General features: G+C 33.4%; 1 protein-coding gene across 1 annotated transcript in view; it reads right to left on the bottom strand.

Annotated features, from left to right (window-relative positions):
* Positions 1–17,397, bottom strand: part of TUSC3 (tumor suppressor candidate 3) — a 79,094-nt gene that overhangs the window by 36,754 nt on the left and 24,943 nt on the right. The window contains exon 5 of the mRNA XM_086611549.1: positions 16,699–16,788. Coding sequence (XP_086467675.1) covers positions 16,699–16,788 — 90 coding nt within the window. The remainder of the gene's footprint in view (positions 1–16,698; positions 16,789–17,397) is intronic.

Raw genomic sequence — 17,397 nt, 5'->3', positions numbered from 1 at the left:
ATGAAGACGATGATTTTTTCCCCATGTTGAATGACACGACTTATTTTGCTATGTTTGCTATAAAATACTTGCTAGTGCCATTCTTTAATCCATGGCATCAAACTCCACGTCCCACTTTCAGAAAACACTGATTAGAATCACCAAAAAAGAAAGAGGCTATGCTTCTAGAGGGAGGTCAATCCAGGTATTTCAGTTTATTTTAGTCTCATCCTAATAGTAACCCAAGATTCATGACACAGGTTCCTTGATTTTTATTTACAACATCCTTCAAAACAGGTAAGCTAAACTGGTTAACAAAAAGCTAAGAAAAACTTCAAACATGGACGTCAATTGTTTTGCTAACTTAAAGATGTAAGAATTTTATTTTTAAAAGTCTGTGATATCATATGTAAAAATATTACTGGTAAACCTGTGCTTTTGTTGGAACATTTTGGATAACGTTCCTTTACTTCCCCATGCATCTGGAACTTTGAAAAGAGTCTTTAGTATACACTTAGGAAAAAAAATCACCTTCTACAGCAGAAAAGGTGAACTGAACCTCTACTATCTGAATTACTCTCTGGTAGATGACAATCTTTGGACACTTTATCAAAGAAGCTTGTACATTATCATTATACAAGCTAAATAATAGGAAGAAAAGTTGGATAATAATTTTTATTAGTCTTGCTTCCACATTTTCATTTGTTTCAATTGTTTCTTTACTTCCTTTTTACGTTTTGGATCCTTTTAGAACTACAAAACCTACTAAGATTCAACCTGCTGAGGTATGAAGAGAAATATGAAAGTATATATTTGATAACAATACTGTTTTAGATATTGGATTTTAATTTCTTTTTTATCTTTTTAGTTCAATGAATTACTCTATCGGCAACAGGAAAATTGAGAAAGAATTCACTTAACCACTGCTTAAGCCATTTTTGCTTTCCCAAAGTCAGGTAGATTGGCAGGAGGAGAGATAAGGCAACTCAAAAGAACAAAGTGGAAATGAGACAAAATTTAGTCCTCATTCTGTAAGATGAATACTATAGCCTGACCTTTCAAGTGTTATAAAATATATATTATCTCCTCCGTAGCTTGCTAAAAATCAGTAACACTCCAATACTGAAGTTTCCACTGGCAAAGTTCTTAGCACAATATGCAAAGTTGATCTAAAGGTTATCGTATGAATTAATTTGGATTCTTATTGTCAAAAACAACGTGCTTATTATCAGCCTCTTGAATGATGCTAAGAGGAAATCAGCCAACTTTACAAGATATGGGATACTGTTAACACCAAAAGAAGATCTATATTCACTAATAATTAGTTCCACTAATCACAAAACATGGACTATTTTTTGTGATACTAAGAAAAAAAAAAGTCTAGCTTTCAGCAGAGCCACACTTTGCCTACACAAAAATCTTCAGGCACTTGGCATATTTGATTATTGTTGGATTTCAATCTCATGATGACATATTAGATATTAAGGGCTACTTTCATACCTCTGACCTTTGAGATTGCTGGTGAAATCCTATGGTCTGAAGTGCTTGTCAATCTTTATTTGCTAACGTGTATAGCGAAACACAAATATTACTTCAGAATATCTAAATGCAGCAATGATTCAAAAGATTACCTAAATCCAGTAGTGAAAATAACACATAATTCTTGAATAAATTATTTTGAATAATTGAGTTAATTGACATATTGCTAACAATGACTTACAAGTCAATGCAAGTGAAGAGAAATCCTTTATAGCTCTACAGTCCACTAGCAGTGGTTAAGTCCTTGATTAATTTCAGTGCAAATATTAACAAATTTCAAACTTTAGCGCAATTGTATTATCATGCAAAATTTGCACAATACTTTTGAATGCACTGAGATTTTGCACATTAGCTAGCCCATGGAAAAAAATTACAATATCTGAGAAATAAAAGTAACAAGGCCATGAACAGAAGTTCAAACTAATTCACGTAGTCAGCAGTTAAAATACAAAGCTTGAATGCCTTATCAAAAAAAGCATAAAATTGCATACTAAGGTGATCATGAAGTTTGTAATAGCATGTGCATATTGTACAGTGTAGTAGCTTTTATTCTGTACGTTTATATTTCAATGCTAAACTTTGAAGTTCTAACTGGCTGACAATTCAACACACATCCCAGAAAAAGGACACATACTTAATGTCAATTTCCTAAAAAGGAGGTTAGAAATGTGTTTGAAAATTACTTTTTTTTCCAGAAAATGCTCATAAAAATCTCTGAAAGAGACCAGAGTGGAATTTCATATTGTATCAATACTGACAGAAACATTCAGAATTTAGTTTAGAAGTCTGACATATTTATCATTATACTAATACCTAAACGGTATTAAAAACTGCATTTCAGTACATGCAATGAGAAATTGGCTACACTATAAAAACACTGATAATAGTGTTATCTCCTCTGTTCCAGCGAATATAACCTCAAAGAGGAAGCTTCCTCTATTGACAATTCAAAGCCTTCTTGAGTATTCACATTATGACTCTGACACTTGTATGACTGATAAGAGACAAAGTCAGAAAAAGTTTGAAGGTTACTCTTTTGTCTCCCTTGAAACTGGTATTTTTAATACCATCTAGCAACCCTTTTCTGGCAAACTCTGTTGAGAAATGCACTACTTTTGGGTAGATATTAAAACACAACTTCTGTATGTTTCAAAGTGTTCTAGTCTCTTTTTTTAGCTTACCAAATGAAAATAAAATCGTCAGGAATAATAGAGCTGACCTTTAAAAATGAAAAGAGGAAGCATCAGAGAAAGCATTATGATTAGGAAATATATATATACACAGCGAGGTATTTGTTAGTTCTGTTAAAAGATTGAGTTTTTTAAATTGCTTATGTCTAGGATCAAAATATCAACTTGAATATATATTTTTACTAACATTTCAAAAGATTTGTAGAGACTTATAAAAATATTAAAGGACTGAATATTGTGTTTGAAAGTCATAAATAAGAGGATATAAAAATATTTTTGTAGTATGACCTGTTAAATACAGGAAAATTATCTTCATGGCATATTAAGAAAGGAAATTATCTTCATAGCATATTAAAAATAAATATATGACAAAGGTGTCCAGGATTCACCCACTGTAATACTTAAAAATATAACAGAAAATTCTCATTGAAATGCTTGTTATGTACAAAGGACGCAATGTGGTTTAAAATTCTTATTCTCATACATTAATAGCATTTAGGTATAAAGTTACTTTTACAGCTTTTCAGTTGAGAACATCTGAATAAAATCTTACCTAAAGCAAGTCAAGATGTAAAACTGAAGAATTCATTAAGTTTTTTGTGAATCTGAGTTAGCTATTAATTACTCAGACACCCACCCCTCCTTATTTAGAGTCTCTTCTCAATACCAAAATTGTTTTACAAATTTGGAATGAAAAAAGCAGTTTACCCTTTCGTAGTCATATTTTCTAAACATTCATTCAAAGAGGCATTTTCCTTGTCAATAGAAAATTACAAGATTGAAGTGGAAAGATCTTCAACTTAAGTAGACTCTTCAGAAAATACATTTTCTCATTTGACATACAGTCTAGCAAAGCCTTAAAAGTATAAAGCGAAGCAGGCAGCAAAGCATTTAAGTCAAGATTCTGAGGAGCCTAGTGAGGTTCAGCCTTTTCACGAAACAGAGAAAAGACCAGCAGGGAGCTACTAAGATAAAAGCAGACATGACCCAAAGCTCTATCTAGCTGTCACTCATATATACATATATTAGCAGGAACAGATAGATATATATTCATTTGATGATCCATTACCAGAATATATCTGGTAAAATGTAATACACATCTTATCCTAGGCACAGTGACATCAGATACATTTCTGCGACTGAAAAGTCTTCACGGAAGCAGAGCCTCCTGCTCAACACGACCCTTTACATCAGAACAAATTTCAAAATTTGACTCAAGAAATACCATCATTACTGTTGCTAAGATGATTATTGTTAACCTGCTGAGCACTCAAAGGGTATGTTTATATTAGTGAGTAGTGTATATTAATTCTCCGAACTCAATATCCACACTACATACATCTCAAGTGGTTCTACTTTCACACTAGTTCCTCTTTGGTCCAATGACTGAACAAACCAGTAGCAGCCAGAAGTGTACTGGCTGAACTCCTGGAGTCCACCTTCTGGCTTCATTTCATCCAAAAGGATCATAGTATCTGTGCCCTGCGCAAAGTGAACCAAAGTATAGGAGGAGGGAATAAAGGTGGCATGGGCTTCAAAAGAGCACTCCTCATCTGAACTAAGTACTAGTATGGGTGAACTCACAGAAAAATGGAAATGAAAAGATAAGCTGAGCTTCAGTGGAACATTTCAGACCTTGGAGGAGGAGAACACAGTCAAGAGAGAACTAAGACCCCACTTATGGAGAAGGATAATTACAAAGCTGATGAACCAAAAAGCATTCAGAAAAAAAGAATTCCTTGTGGTAGATTGAAGACTAATTTTCTGCATAGAATTGAAACAGATATCACTAACAACAGACCTCAATGATTGGTAAGTGACACCTGGCAGATTCTAGCCTCAGTTACCCACTGGTTAAACAAGATGCAGTAATATTTTAAGCAATTTTTCATTAAAAAAAGGGCATTGTAAAGACATAGGAAAGAGAAAATAATTTCAGATAAAATGACGTGAGTTGATTCAGTAAATTAAATGGAAAGATTAATAGTAACACATTTAAAACTTCAATTTAAGATTTTTACATTTCAAAAGAGTTCAACTGAAATGAAAAATTAATGAGGGAAGTCATCTAACTAGAAAAATTTGGTGAATTGAATGAGCCAGAGACTAACAGTTCAAGTTTCTTAAGCTATCTTCAATTTGTATCCCACACATCTTAACAATAAATAAATAAATGAATTAGTAACCTTTCAGGGAAGGATTCCAGACCTAACTGATTAAGAATCCCAAATGGAATACAATGAACAACCAGAGCTTAGAAAGAATGCAAAGAGACTGACTAGCAAATACATTTCCCTCTTAAAAGGTCAAGAAGCTTAGCAATAAAATAAAAGTTGTGAGGAGGTAAGCTCAGGTGGCCCTGCAAATAAAACGAAAGAAGGTAGTTCATGTTTCAGCCATTAAAACAGAGAACAAGCAAAGAAGTTAATATGCAGTAAAGGGTGCTAATGACCCATTTTCTGAATTTTGTTTTCAGCAATGCTTATGATGAAGAAAAGGGATGCAAGGATCCACAGCTGACAGAATGAATCTGTACCACACAAAAACTTGAAGGAAAATTCACAAAGCAGAATTCCAAAACTAGTACATAAATCCCAAAGCCTAGTAGCAATTTTACTTTTTTATGTATGTATTCTAGCCAAGTCTATGCGAGCATGTTAGCGTAAATCTATAGAATAGCTTACACAGAAAGTAAATTTTTCTGGAAGTTAGATTTCAATAACATGAAATGCTTCTGAATAAATTTTGAAATAAAGAACAATTAGACATATGAAGGAACATGAAAAATGAGATTAAATATAGCACACTTATTCCAAAAAGACAGATACCAGATTCATCAGGCACAATCTCTTTCTTAAGGTAATTAATCCTCTTGACAAAGAAAATGTGCTACTATTTATCTGGACTTTGGCAATTCATTCTGTTACATGTAAAGCTGAAGAAAAATGGGTTTGGAATAAACATTAGAAGCAGGTTGAATAACTGGCTCAATGGGAGACAGAATAGGCTGTTTAAAAACACATAAAGGAGCTCTAGATCTTGAAACTAATGTATTACGTTTCAAGCTGATGACTTGAGCGCAAAAATAGGTACTAATGAATTCAGCCGATGTCAGAAAGGAACTCAGGAAAAAATCACCACTACATTACATGGGAAGAAACTAAGGTTATGCACTTCTAAAGTCAGAAGGATTTCCACAAATTATGTTCTTATTATCTGAAAAGAACTCAGCTAGGAAAAAAGTATCCACTATGTAACTACGGGGTGTAAATGATTCTTTAATGCGGTCTGCCTATTAAAAAAATTAAGTCAAAATCAAGATACAAAGTATTGCATCTACAATCCACCCAACAATTAGAAGAAGCTTCATTTGAATACAAAAGGCAATACAAGAGCACTATAAAGCAAGTCTGGGAGCAAAATCTTAATTAAAGTCAAAGATTTTGATAAGACGCATTTGCCCATTACTGGACAATGCGCAAGGGCCTTCCCACTACAGTGTACTCCTACACTACGAATTAAGCATGAAAGTTACTTCCCAGATCAAAGTTGTATAAGTTCCACTGAAAAGAGGTTCATTTTAGAGACATTAAATGTATCAGTAGACATGTGTACTGGTCACCTATACCAGTAAAATCTAAGATTCTACTGGAAGTTGTTTCTGTTTGTTTTTTTTTTTCTCCAGTTGTCCTTTTATTTTTCAAATTGCTGTTGTGCGTTTACTATTTCAGTTGTGCTATCTATTTTCAGGATTCACCCTACTCTGTGCTATATCTGCTATCTTTTTGGAAGGTATGTTCTTCAATTTATACAAGAAATAATCCTCTAACCAGAAGTGGTTTGGATGTCTCTCTAGTCTGTTTCTTCTAGAATTTTTAACTCAGCTTTAAAGACGTTTGTTTGAAGGGTTTCAATTGTTTCTTCAGTAAATTAAGCTTTCCAATATTTTAGGTTACAAAAACAGGAAATTGAACAAACAGGAGAAAAAAGCCAGAATAAATATAAAATAAAGTTTGTGTATTGTTTTTATTTTTCCAATTGCTCAGTATTTGCAAAATATTTGTAGGCCTGAATTCATTACAGTATATTTAAGGGATGAGTAGGACACAGTGAGAAGACCACAGTAGCAAACACACTATGGTCCCTCTGTAAGCACTACCTAAAGTGGCATATATGTTCACATCATGTCCTTGAGGTTCTGTATATTCCAGAGATAATTAATAATAATGCAAGTGATCAATTATTGGGATACTAAATGAGTAACAGCATGAATTTAATTCAATTTGGTTCTTAATTGATTTTGAAAATCCATTCTTAAACTGTGCGGCTGATCAGAAGTTTGCATTATTTCCACTTATTGTAGCATACTTCTAGTTAAATGCACATTTAGAAGGTAAAGTAGCTAACACTGACAAAACTCTTTCCAGTTCTTTATAGTGCCACACAAATGGGCTGTGAGTACTATGTCCAAATAATTCTGCACATTTCCAGAGCTCAATTTTAAAGTTCAATGTTTACACACAAAGCATTTTAATGGCAGTATATCTACTTGTGTTCTAAAGACAATCTATGTCTTTTTTCTCCATTTTCAGTATTAATAATATCTTAAATGACAGCACTGGACAACATCAGATAGTGTTTATTCATTCATTATACCATTCATTGAAGTGCTCTCTGTCTGTAGACAAATAAAACAACACTATAATTGAAAAATAATATTCAGTTTAGTTCTATGACTGATATTTAGCCATAGAGAAGACTATGGAACAATTCCTTCTTTTATCTGACAGGGATTACTCAGTCTGATTAATATGAACTACAAAATTATGGATGTGCAAAAGGCACATGAACATTTTTTTTGTTTGGAATGTTTTTTAGAACAGTGATTATTGAAAAAAAATATCATAGACCAAATTCTTCTTTCATTCCATTGACTCATATCAGAAGTGTGAAAGGCTGGTAAATGCAGACAACTTCCCTCTTTTAAATGGTAATGCTATTTTCTCTTCATGTAGAACATTCTGCTATGTTAAGTGACCTCGGGACCTGTGAACGTAAAGGAGGTTATTTCATGGTTTTGTTTATTGCTCAAAACCTAGATTTGCAAGACCTTCAGTAAATAACTCTTTTTAATTTACACTGTACCTAATGTTAAAGCACTCCAGCCTTTAACAGCTTCCACATAAATATTAATGACAGACTTTTAAGGGGAACAGTGAAAAATGCCTCCTCTTTTCAGCAGAAACATAGAAACATGTACAAAAGTACTACAGTCTGTTTCTAATAAATGTGAAAGTTTAATTCTGTAAGTACTGAATACTAAGAAAATGTGATGTACATTAAATCTGCTCTCAACCCACTTCTGGGTAACATACTAGCTTGACACAAGATGCCTTTAAAACGCAGATCAATCTCAGTTGTGTTATGCAAAAGGAAACTCTCCTAAGAAGGGCTCTAGACCAACTTTTCTAACCAATACATGTGGCAGCTCTGCAACGGCTTTAAGTGGCACACAGGAGTGTGCTTTTCTAAAGGGTAGCACAAAATAAAAATAATTCCTAGTTCTAAAGCTTGTATAAAGCCCGCTCCTTTTGTGAACTTGTTTCTCAACAATGTGGACATAAAGAGAGTTTGAATCCTGACTAGCAATCAAGATGGAAGTTCAATTCTCTCCTCCTCATCCTCCAAGGATGATGGACTGAGCAGTTGAAAAATAGTAATTCCCTTTGAAACACTCCTGGTGACTTTTTTGATAAATACAGCTTGCTACTTACACAGCCAGAGCAAGACAACTGACTTAACAATGTCTGCTTCTACATATAAGCATTGATAACATAATAGTCATGTAAACTATCCTTATGAGCAAAATCTAATTGAACTATATAAAAATATAGGGTTTTTTATTTTTTTAATTTCAGTTAAAATATGTATCTTTTTTATTTCAGTTAAAAATGAAATATAAAAATAATTAAATTAATAGAACTTTTCACCAGGATCCCAAATTATAAGACTACAGTTCATATATTAAGAGTGTATTCTAGAGAATTCCAATAGTTTAGGTTAAATTTGTCCTTTGGACATAACAGAACAGCAGAAAACTTTAATATTAATAAGACATGTTGTATGGCATTTCTGGTAACACAAGCATTAAGGATTCAGTGAGTATATTCTAACAATTTTGAAATAGTTTTTATATATTCAAAATATATTGCAATGAGGAGTATTGAGAAGATAAAGGTATATACCTACATTCCAATTCTTTTATAATTACAATCACTGTAATAAACAGAAATACAATAACAACCAATGAACATTAGAGAAATAAACTGTATAAATAAATCTGAGAAAGCAAAAAAATCAGGAAACAAAGTCCTTCATTTATTTAAAGATTCTCTTTGTTTGTGCTGAAGCTAGACCAAATTTTGTTTCTGCTATTTAAGCATTACTGTGCTGAAAGAAAAATGAATACATATATGTTCCTTGGATATGATTTTCAAAGGAGCTTTGAATAGGTCTACTGTTATAAAAATCAGTGGTAATTTTATCACTTGGGAAAAACAAACACCAAAAAAACGAACAAAACCACTCTCCTTTAACCCAGTAGTCAAGCCTTGCCTTTACCAGCATGTCTACTCTCACATTCTGCTCGTATGTATAACCTTCCCAAGTACCATTTTATTCTATTTTAATTTTAGTATAGGAATAGGCTTTGCCTACCAGAGCACACGATCTGAAGTCATAACTGGCTTCTCATATCAGTACGCTGCTAGGCAGTGGAGAAAAAAAAAAAAAAACAAAAAAAAACAAACCAAGAATAGGACACTTCGAAGTCTCAAAACAAAAGGTACAAAGAACAGTAGTGGTGGCATCATTAACCTTGTGAATGTTCTAATGCTTCAGAAAAATATGTAAAGAAAATAACGAAAACAGGTCTGTGTGCCTGTCCCTCACTATATTATCTACAAGATCTGGTGTCAACCTATATCAATAAATAAAAAAGAAAATATTATGAATGATTCAAAGAACAAATAAAACCCCACATACTACAGATATCCTGCCATTTAATGTCCAGGAATTATGAGAAATACTTGGTATCTAAAAAGTAGGATGTATAGTACTACCCTACCGCTTTACAAAGGCTCAGGACAACAATCATAGAATCATGGAATGGTTAGGGTTGGAAGGGACATCAAAGATCATCTAGTTCCAACCCCCCTGCCATGGGCAGGGACACCCTCCATTACACCAGGTTTCTCAAAGCCTCATCCAACCTGGCCTTGAACACTTCCAGGGATGGGGCAGACAACTTCTCTGGGCAACCTGTGCCAGTGCCTCACCACCCTCAGTCTGCATGTACAATAATACTTTTCCGTTCACCTTTTAATTTAGCGCTTATGTCTTCTTCTACTGTTTATTCCTTCAGGAGCAGTCAGTAAGCATGAAAGGTTAGCCAAAGAAATGAATTAATGTTGGCAGCAGAGCTAGACACAAAAAAATGTCAGAATAATTCTTGTTTCTGTGAAAGCATACAAAAAGCATTTTGTATTTATCAAACTATCAAGTAACAAAAAACTGTTGCCTTGCAGATTAAAAAAATAAGTATCAAAAGCTCCTTATGTTCAATAGAAAATAACCACCATAAAAAAAGTATAATCACAATAAAAAGGTATCTCTCTGAACCGGAGACTATGGGTGAATTAGTCCATGAAGGACTGTCTGAAGTATGCTGCTTCATTTACAGTACCACACTCAAATGCATTTTCCTTCTCTTGACATTGTTCACAGGCATAAGAGAAATCTAATCTTTTACACTGAATGACAGCATTAGAGCTTACTAGCAAAACAATATGAAGAGGCAAGAGCTCTCCAACAGAAAAATACACCAGGTCTGTAATTCTAGAAGGCTCTGCATGATAGAAAATATTTTGATATTTGCTTAATAATTCACAAGACAATTCCCAACTGCTGAAATTTTACTTCAGTAAAAGGAAGATGTACACTCTTGTGCTATAGATTCTCTTTCCACAGGGAAGAAGACAGACTCACAAAATAATCCAACTAAAGTAGTGAAAGACTATGTCTTGAAATAGGAAAAATATAGTAGAGTTTTTTCCTCACTACACCCTTCTCCACTCTCTCAAAATTGTTGAAAACTTGTAAGATTTCAGAAGGAAACAGACATGCTTAAGTTGTTCAATAGCTACAGTAAGAATGTCTGCATAGGTCTATTCAGAGAGCAGAGTCTATATAGAGTAAAATCTCTATAAGTACTCCAGGCTTAATGTTTTCTCGTTTCCAGTGGGGATATTGTAGAGATACCGTAACAGTGCTAGTGCCACTTAAGCAAAGGTATGTGGTCAGGAGCTCTCAAAATGTGTACTGCTGGGCTAAGTCTAATTTTATTAAAGTCAGTGATAAATTCTGACTAAGAACTCAGCTAAGTCAGCTTTCACTGAAGAGGAGGATAAAGTTTACCATGACAGTTCCTGAGGGAAATAAAAAACAAGATAAAAATAAATTAAAAGGTAAAATTAAAAGAATGATGTGGATGGTCAAACACTGGAACAAGCTGGGGAATCCCTAGCCATGGAGACACTCAAAATTTGCTTAGAGAAAGGTTTGACCAGCTTTGAGCAAGCACGTGCTCTAGATGATCTTCAGAGCTACCTTTCAATCACAATTATTCTATGAGAGAAGGCTTTTACCTTTTAATATCTACATAATCAGTAAAGTCCAGGAAGCAGAAAAACTAGATTCCTACCTGGCACTCAAGCTGAGTTTAAGAAAATGGCTTTTGTTCTAGTAGTAACAGAACATCATGAACAGGTTTTCCCTTGTATCATTCTGTTTTTCTGTCTTTAAAAAAGTATATTTTTCTGTATTGTATTATTATTCTATCTTCAGATACTTCATAACTTCACACATTTGAGGTCTCTCTGACTTCTGACATAAGAGCTGTTCTGCAGAAAACAGTTCTTTCAAATGGAACTAAATTGCTCCTAGGAGCCCATCTACACTTAACAAAAGGAAGGGGTTGGGAGAGAGGAGTAGTGTTTGCTACTTGAAAGTGGTATCAGTCAATTAAAATTAAATTTCTGTTGTTACAAGCAGCAATCAAAATCTAGAGCTTTTTTTATTTTGTTGGATTTTATCATGACAGACTACTCGTTGATTACTAGTCTAAAATACAGTTTTACTTGATGGGAACATGTTTCATCTTTGCTTAACCAAAACTACAGAAGTGGTAATACAATGGTACTATCTGAACTTTTAGAGCAATGTTTCAAGAATTCACCATTTTAAGAATTTAGAGGTTCTAATATCTCATCTGAGCAACCGTTCTGTCATGACCATTTTCCTACCTCCTTTTCTTCCCACAATAAAAAAGGGTACAAAATATCATGTAAGGTTTCCCTTTTCTAGTATCAACATAGAAATATGTGTTATACAGAAAGTTATTGAAATGTCAGCTATAATCACCCTTGCAATCTCAAAAATTAGGACAGATGTCTTATACAGGTTAATACTTTTCCCAACACTAGTTTAGATATGATGTTGCCCATTTGTTAATGTGCTGGTCTGTTAACAGAATTAAGATTGTTTTATACTAGCTCTATATCTTGCACTACCAATTGTTAAGTTTTTTCACTAAATCAAGATCGAAGTTGAAATTAAAGGCTTGAGAAATCCTTTACTAGTTGTAACTTCTGAATAGACTCACTGCTTTGATGACTGCAGGAAAGCCGTTTCATTAAATACACTCATAACATAAATAACCTACTTCTTATTTCTATCAAGCATACTAACATAAATAATTGGCTATTCCAATACAATATTAAGAAGTATTTTTAACAGCACTATAGTTGTGATTGTTGTTGCGAGATGCGCCGAAATATTGCTGTGGTACTACCGATGTCAATCTGCCATCCTGTATGAACTTCTCTTTAACCAAAATCGAGACAAATATATAATAATATATCACATGGTAAAGTGACTTTTTATATATTCAAACTGCTACCAAGCAATCTGGCCACTTGCAGAAAAGTCAGGCATCACAAACACAATCTTGGCAAACTGCACTTCAAACATGATTCCAGATAGATTGAAGACTAAAGAACAACGTATTTACTGTGACTTACTGAGCTTGAAAGGGAGAGTCACTCTTTAAAACTGTTCCAAGTTCCATTTATCTTAATTAGATATGAAAAGTCATGTCAGAAGCCACAGAAGAATACACTTTAATAAATGATGTTGTGTCCTGCTTAGCAGTAGAGGACTAATGTGAATTGAAAATCTCGATATTCTAAGCATAAATTTATCCACACAGAGTACCTTAATTTTGCTATTATTCATTTTTGCATTTGTCAATGCAATCAAACACATTTTTCATTTAACTTCAGAAACATACAGATTACCAGATACCCATATCAGCTAGAAAGAGATATCATTTGAAAAGAGACATTTTAGAGACTGTCCCCAAATAAAGATTAGTGGTTATAAACTGTGGGGAAAAAAAAAAAAAGGCTGAATAAACCCCACAATTGAACAAATATTTATAATGAATCTGATATTGCAAGGCGTCCTATCTAAAAGATCTGCTAAACAGATATAAATTGCTTCCTAAGGACACAATTTGTGTTATTCTTAAGCAATTTTAACAAGCTTTGAAAATATAAGACTCGATAAAAAAATATCCAATTAATATTGTGGCAAATTATCCATTATCCATTTCACAAAGCATCAGCTTATGTAGGAAAATCATCTAATATCTGACAATAAAAATGCCATTTTTCCCTCTTCATACAAAAACTTTTCCAACTTCTAATAATTTCTTCTCAGAGAAAGAAAGAAAATTACGAGCTGTGAAAATCATCTTAATTCAGTATTTTAGATTAAGCTTGCCCTTTGCCCTGTTCTCATTTATAGTAAACTATTGACCATTTTAAAGACGTAGTCTTGAGCATACTGCACAATACGAATTGTTGCATTTGCATCCAAATCAAGAACAAACAGCTGCTAATCCCTGGATAGACACACATAAATGCTTTCTTCACCATTAATGCTATTTGATTAAAAGCTGATGAAAATCGAATGAGAATTCTTTGCTATTAGGTCAATTAAACAGCAACAGAAATACCTCTGCAGGAGGCTCAAAAATATGTAATTGCTTTCTCCAGCTCGCTACTTGTCTCACCACCAGCTCTAGACAGATTGAGCTCTGAATAAAAATCAGAACTCTCCCAAGACTGTTCATATACAGACACCAATGGGACGATTAGTTTTGACTCTCAACCCCAGTAAAAAAGGCACAGATTTTAGTGTCACACAAGCAGTAAGGGCCTAATCCTAACAAAAGTATTAGTCAAAATATTAAGAATTTCAAAAATATAACAGAGATAAAGAACGTGTCAAGATAGAAGATTAGCACCAGTTTCATCAACCTAAATCAGAACTGAAATATCAAATGGTACTGGGTGATTCAGCTTTCTACATAAAAATTGATACTGCTTTCATGTGGACCCAAAAACTGAAATTAGCTGACAGCAATGAGGAATAAAGGAAAGAACTGCAACAACCTCAATAAGAGATCACATCAACTTCACAGAATAGATCCACAAAGAATTAAAAAAATACGGTTTAAAAGCTTTACTCAAAGACTACAATCATAGAATGAAAGTAATTTAGGTAATCGAGCAAAGAATCGTAAATGCAGTGCACAAGCCAAAAATTTTAAGAACTGGTAATGTTACTTTTACAAGATATTGGCACTACTAAGTAGTGTTATTTAAGCAAAGTAAACAAATGACTTTTCATCTTTTCAAAAAACAGGAATTTAAGAAGGAGAAATTAAGTGTCATCTAAAATTATGACAAGAACAAAGTAAATAATAGGAGATCTCTGAGGCGAGGAACAGTTTATGAAGACAGAATATTATCACTTCCAAAGTCCGGTGGCATATCAGGCTCTACAGCTAGTACAGAACTGAACCGCTAACTCCTATGAAATAAAAAAAGCTAAGTAAATTTGAACCTAACAATAAAACAATTAAGCTTGGTGAGCTATTCTATGCCTCCTCTTAAAAACAGAATTTTACATGGTAAGACTGTTAACAACGTTTCAGAGTATTACATGCAAGTAATCCTTGTACAAAATTAGCATGGAAATTTGGAATTGGTACTAAATCCTAGACATTGAAAGAAAGCGATGAGTTAAATTTCATCCAGATGTAAAGGCAGTAGTTGCTAACTTAATGCAGAACTGTATTACAGTGAGTTATTATGGTTGAATAAATCTCACAGAAGTGTTAGATAACCACTTTTATTACTTCGAATTCACAGGAACATAGATAAGTGCTAGACAAATGTAACAGGAAAATGTTCAATACTGTTATTTGAAAAGAAAAAGCAATGTAAAGTAGGTAAAGGCTTACAGAATACTTACTAAGCTTCTAACACTGGTAAAAAACAGAGCTTTTAGTTACAACTACAGTGGTCAGTGACACCCTAAATAAAGCAGGAATTTGGTGATCCTGCATCAATACTTTCTTTAATCTTAGAATCTGACTTGTTTTACTTACTCAGAGAGGATATGAGGAGTTCACACTCTGAAAACTGAGATAAGATGGCACACATTCAGGAACAATTAAAGCAATATTTGTAAATGATTCAAAGCAGTTTACACTTCAGAAACAGGTCTTTAAGAAGGGCAATGTGTATAATATTGGATATGGTAAAAACTAACTTGTCACAAACAGTGCTTTTTCTGCGCAGTATTTCTCCTTTTTGTCACTCCGTAGGAAAGCATCATAAATTTAATACTGCAAGGCAGTAATGAAAAACACTAAATTTTTATAAACAGTGTTTTACAGAGATTATTTATTACATTATCATTTCTACTTCTGCATAACAAAGTTGACAGATGGAATCATGTAATTTTATGGAATCAATATGCTGCTACGTTCCTGATAAAAAGCAAATCGGTAATCAAATTCAAACCATCATTTTTTTGCTACTCCAATTAAGATATGACACAAAGGGACCTTCAAATAAATTTTTTATTTAAGACATAGGACTGTCTCCTTTTATCAGTGATGGTCAAAGTTGGAAACAGCTTGGCAGGCCACTGGTCACAAAAAAGCTTCCTGAACATTAAGTTCACTGGAAGTTTCATAGATTTCATTCCAACAACTTGCTTGAAATGTGATTAATAACTAAGAGTGGTAGAAACTAGCTAAGGTTCTCTGTACCTTCCCAGTGTAGGCAGAGACTTTCTGATGAACATTTGCTAATTTGTGAGCAGGAAGGAGCAAGTAAGAGAATTCCTTCAAAGACAGCAGTAGCAGGATATAACAGTAATTTTGGCAGTAATAAACTAGTGGTAACTTCTTAGTAAAGCTCATAAAGAATTAAAATTGAAGAAGTAAAGAGATATAGGAAAAAGCTATAAAGTTCCATAAAGTTCAGTGGAAGAGCAACAGGCAAAATGGAAAAAAGCATATGAAAAATACAAAGCACAAAAATATTTGCCATCTCCTTTTCTAACCAAAATGCTCAAGGAGTAAGATAAGACGTTAAAAATCTCAAAGGTTTGTGTAAACAGAGCCTGAAAAGAAGAAAAAAAAACACAAAACCTTGCTTTTCACCTTGTGAAGAAGCAGGTTTCTACAAAAAGACACAATATCCATTTATCTTTGGAAAGCAGAAATTCTGTGGTATGGAACATTTTGTAACACATTCACTACAGCTAGGAGTCTGATAGAGGGAATTTTGAAAAACATGGCCACTCATTTCATTGCTCAAATTAAAGATGGTGGAACTTTCTAAACATCTGAAATTCCAAAACAGACTGTTTGCAACTGGAGACTTAAGACTCCAGCACACTGTCATACAGTGCTAAGAAACTGCAATTATTTGCGATTGTGGATTTGTTTTTGAGAGTGACTATCTATATACTATTTCTCCTCAAAATAAAATTAAAAGAATCAACTCACCACTTGTCCATTCTGAGGATTTTTATGTGCATACGGTGGTCCACGGATGTGATTCCACATCTGACCAGATGTCATAGCAAATACAACACACTAGGAAAAACAGAAAAACAATACACTCATTTGTTTACCCAGAAGAATCGAATAGAAAACCACTCTGCTAGTGATGCTTGTTTTGGATACACAACTGTATACCTAACCAGATACAGTATAGCATTTTCAATGTGTTGCTCTCATAAAATTCTTAATGATTTCTGTTAGAAAATGAGTTAGCTCAAGACAGATATTTTCAAAATCTCACCTGAAATAATCCTGTCTTTATATATACTTGGAATAATCTAACACAAATATTTAGCTTAACTGTTTGCTTCCAGGTGTAGGAAATGATATATAAAACCATCAGGAAAAAAAAAAAACAAAACAATTTTAAAAAAAATGTCTGTCCCACTTTATTAAATTCTCACTGTGTGTCCTATATGACTGTGATTCATTTTAGTTATGACAAATAACAATGTTTGAGTTGGGAAAAAAAGTGAAATTTCCTATGGAAAGAAGTGTGAAGTTAGGTTAGAAATGTATAAAAACTGCAAAACCAGACATTAATCCTTACTGCATAATCTACATGATTATTATAGTCATACTGCAGAATCTGAATGACAATCATAGTCATAGCAAGAGTCATCATGACTGTCTTAAAGATGA

Source organism: Tauraco erythrolophus, chromosome 5 (genome assembly GCF_009769465.1).
Source record: "Tauraco erythrolophus isolate bTauEry1 chromosome 5, bTauEry1.pri, whole genome shotgun sequence".
Taxonomy (NCBI): Eukaryota; Metazoa; Chordata; class Aves; order Musophagiformes; family Musophagidae; genus Tauraco; species Tauraco erythrolophus.
This window is presented reverse-complemented; position numbering and strand designations above follow the sequence as displayed.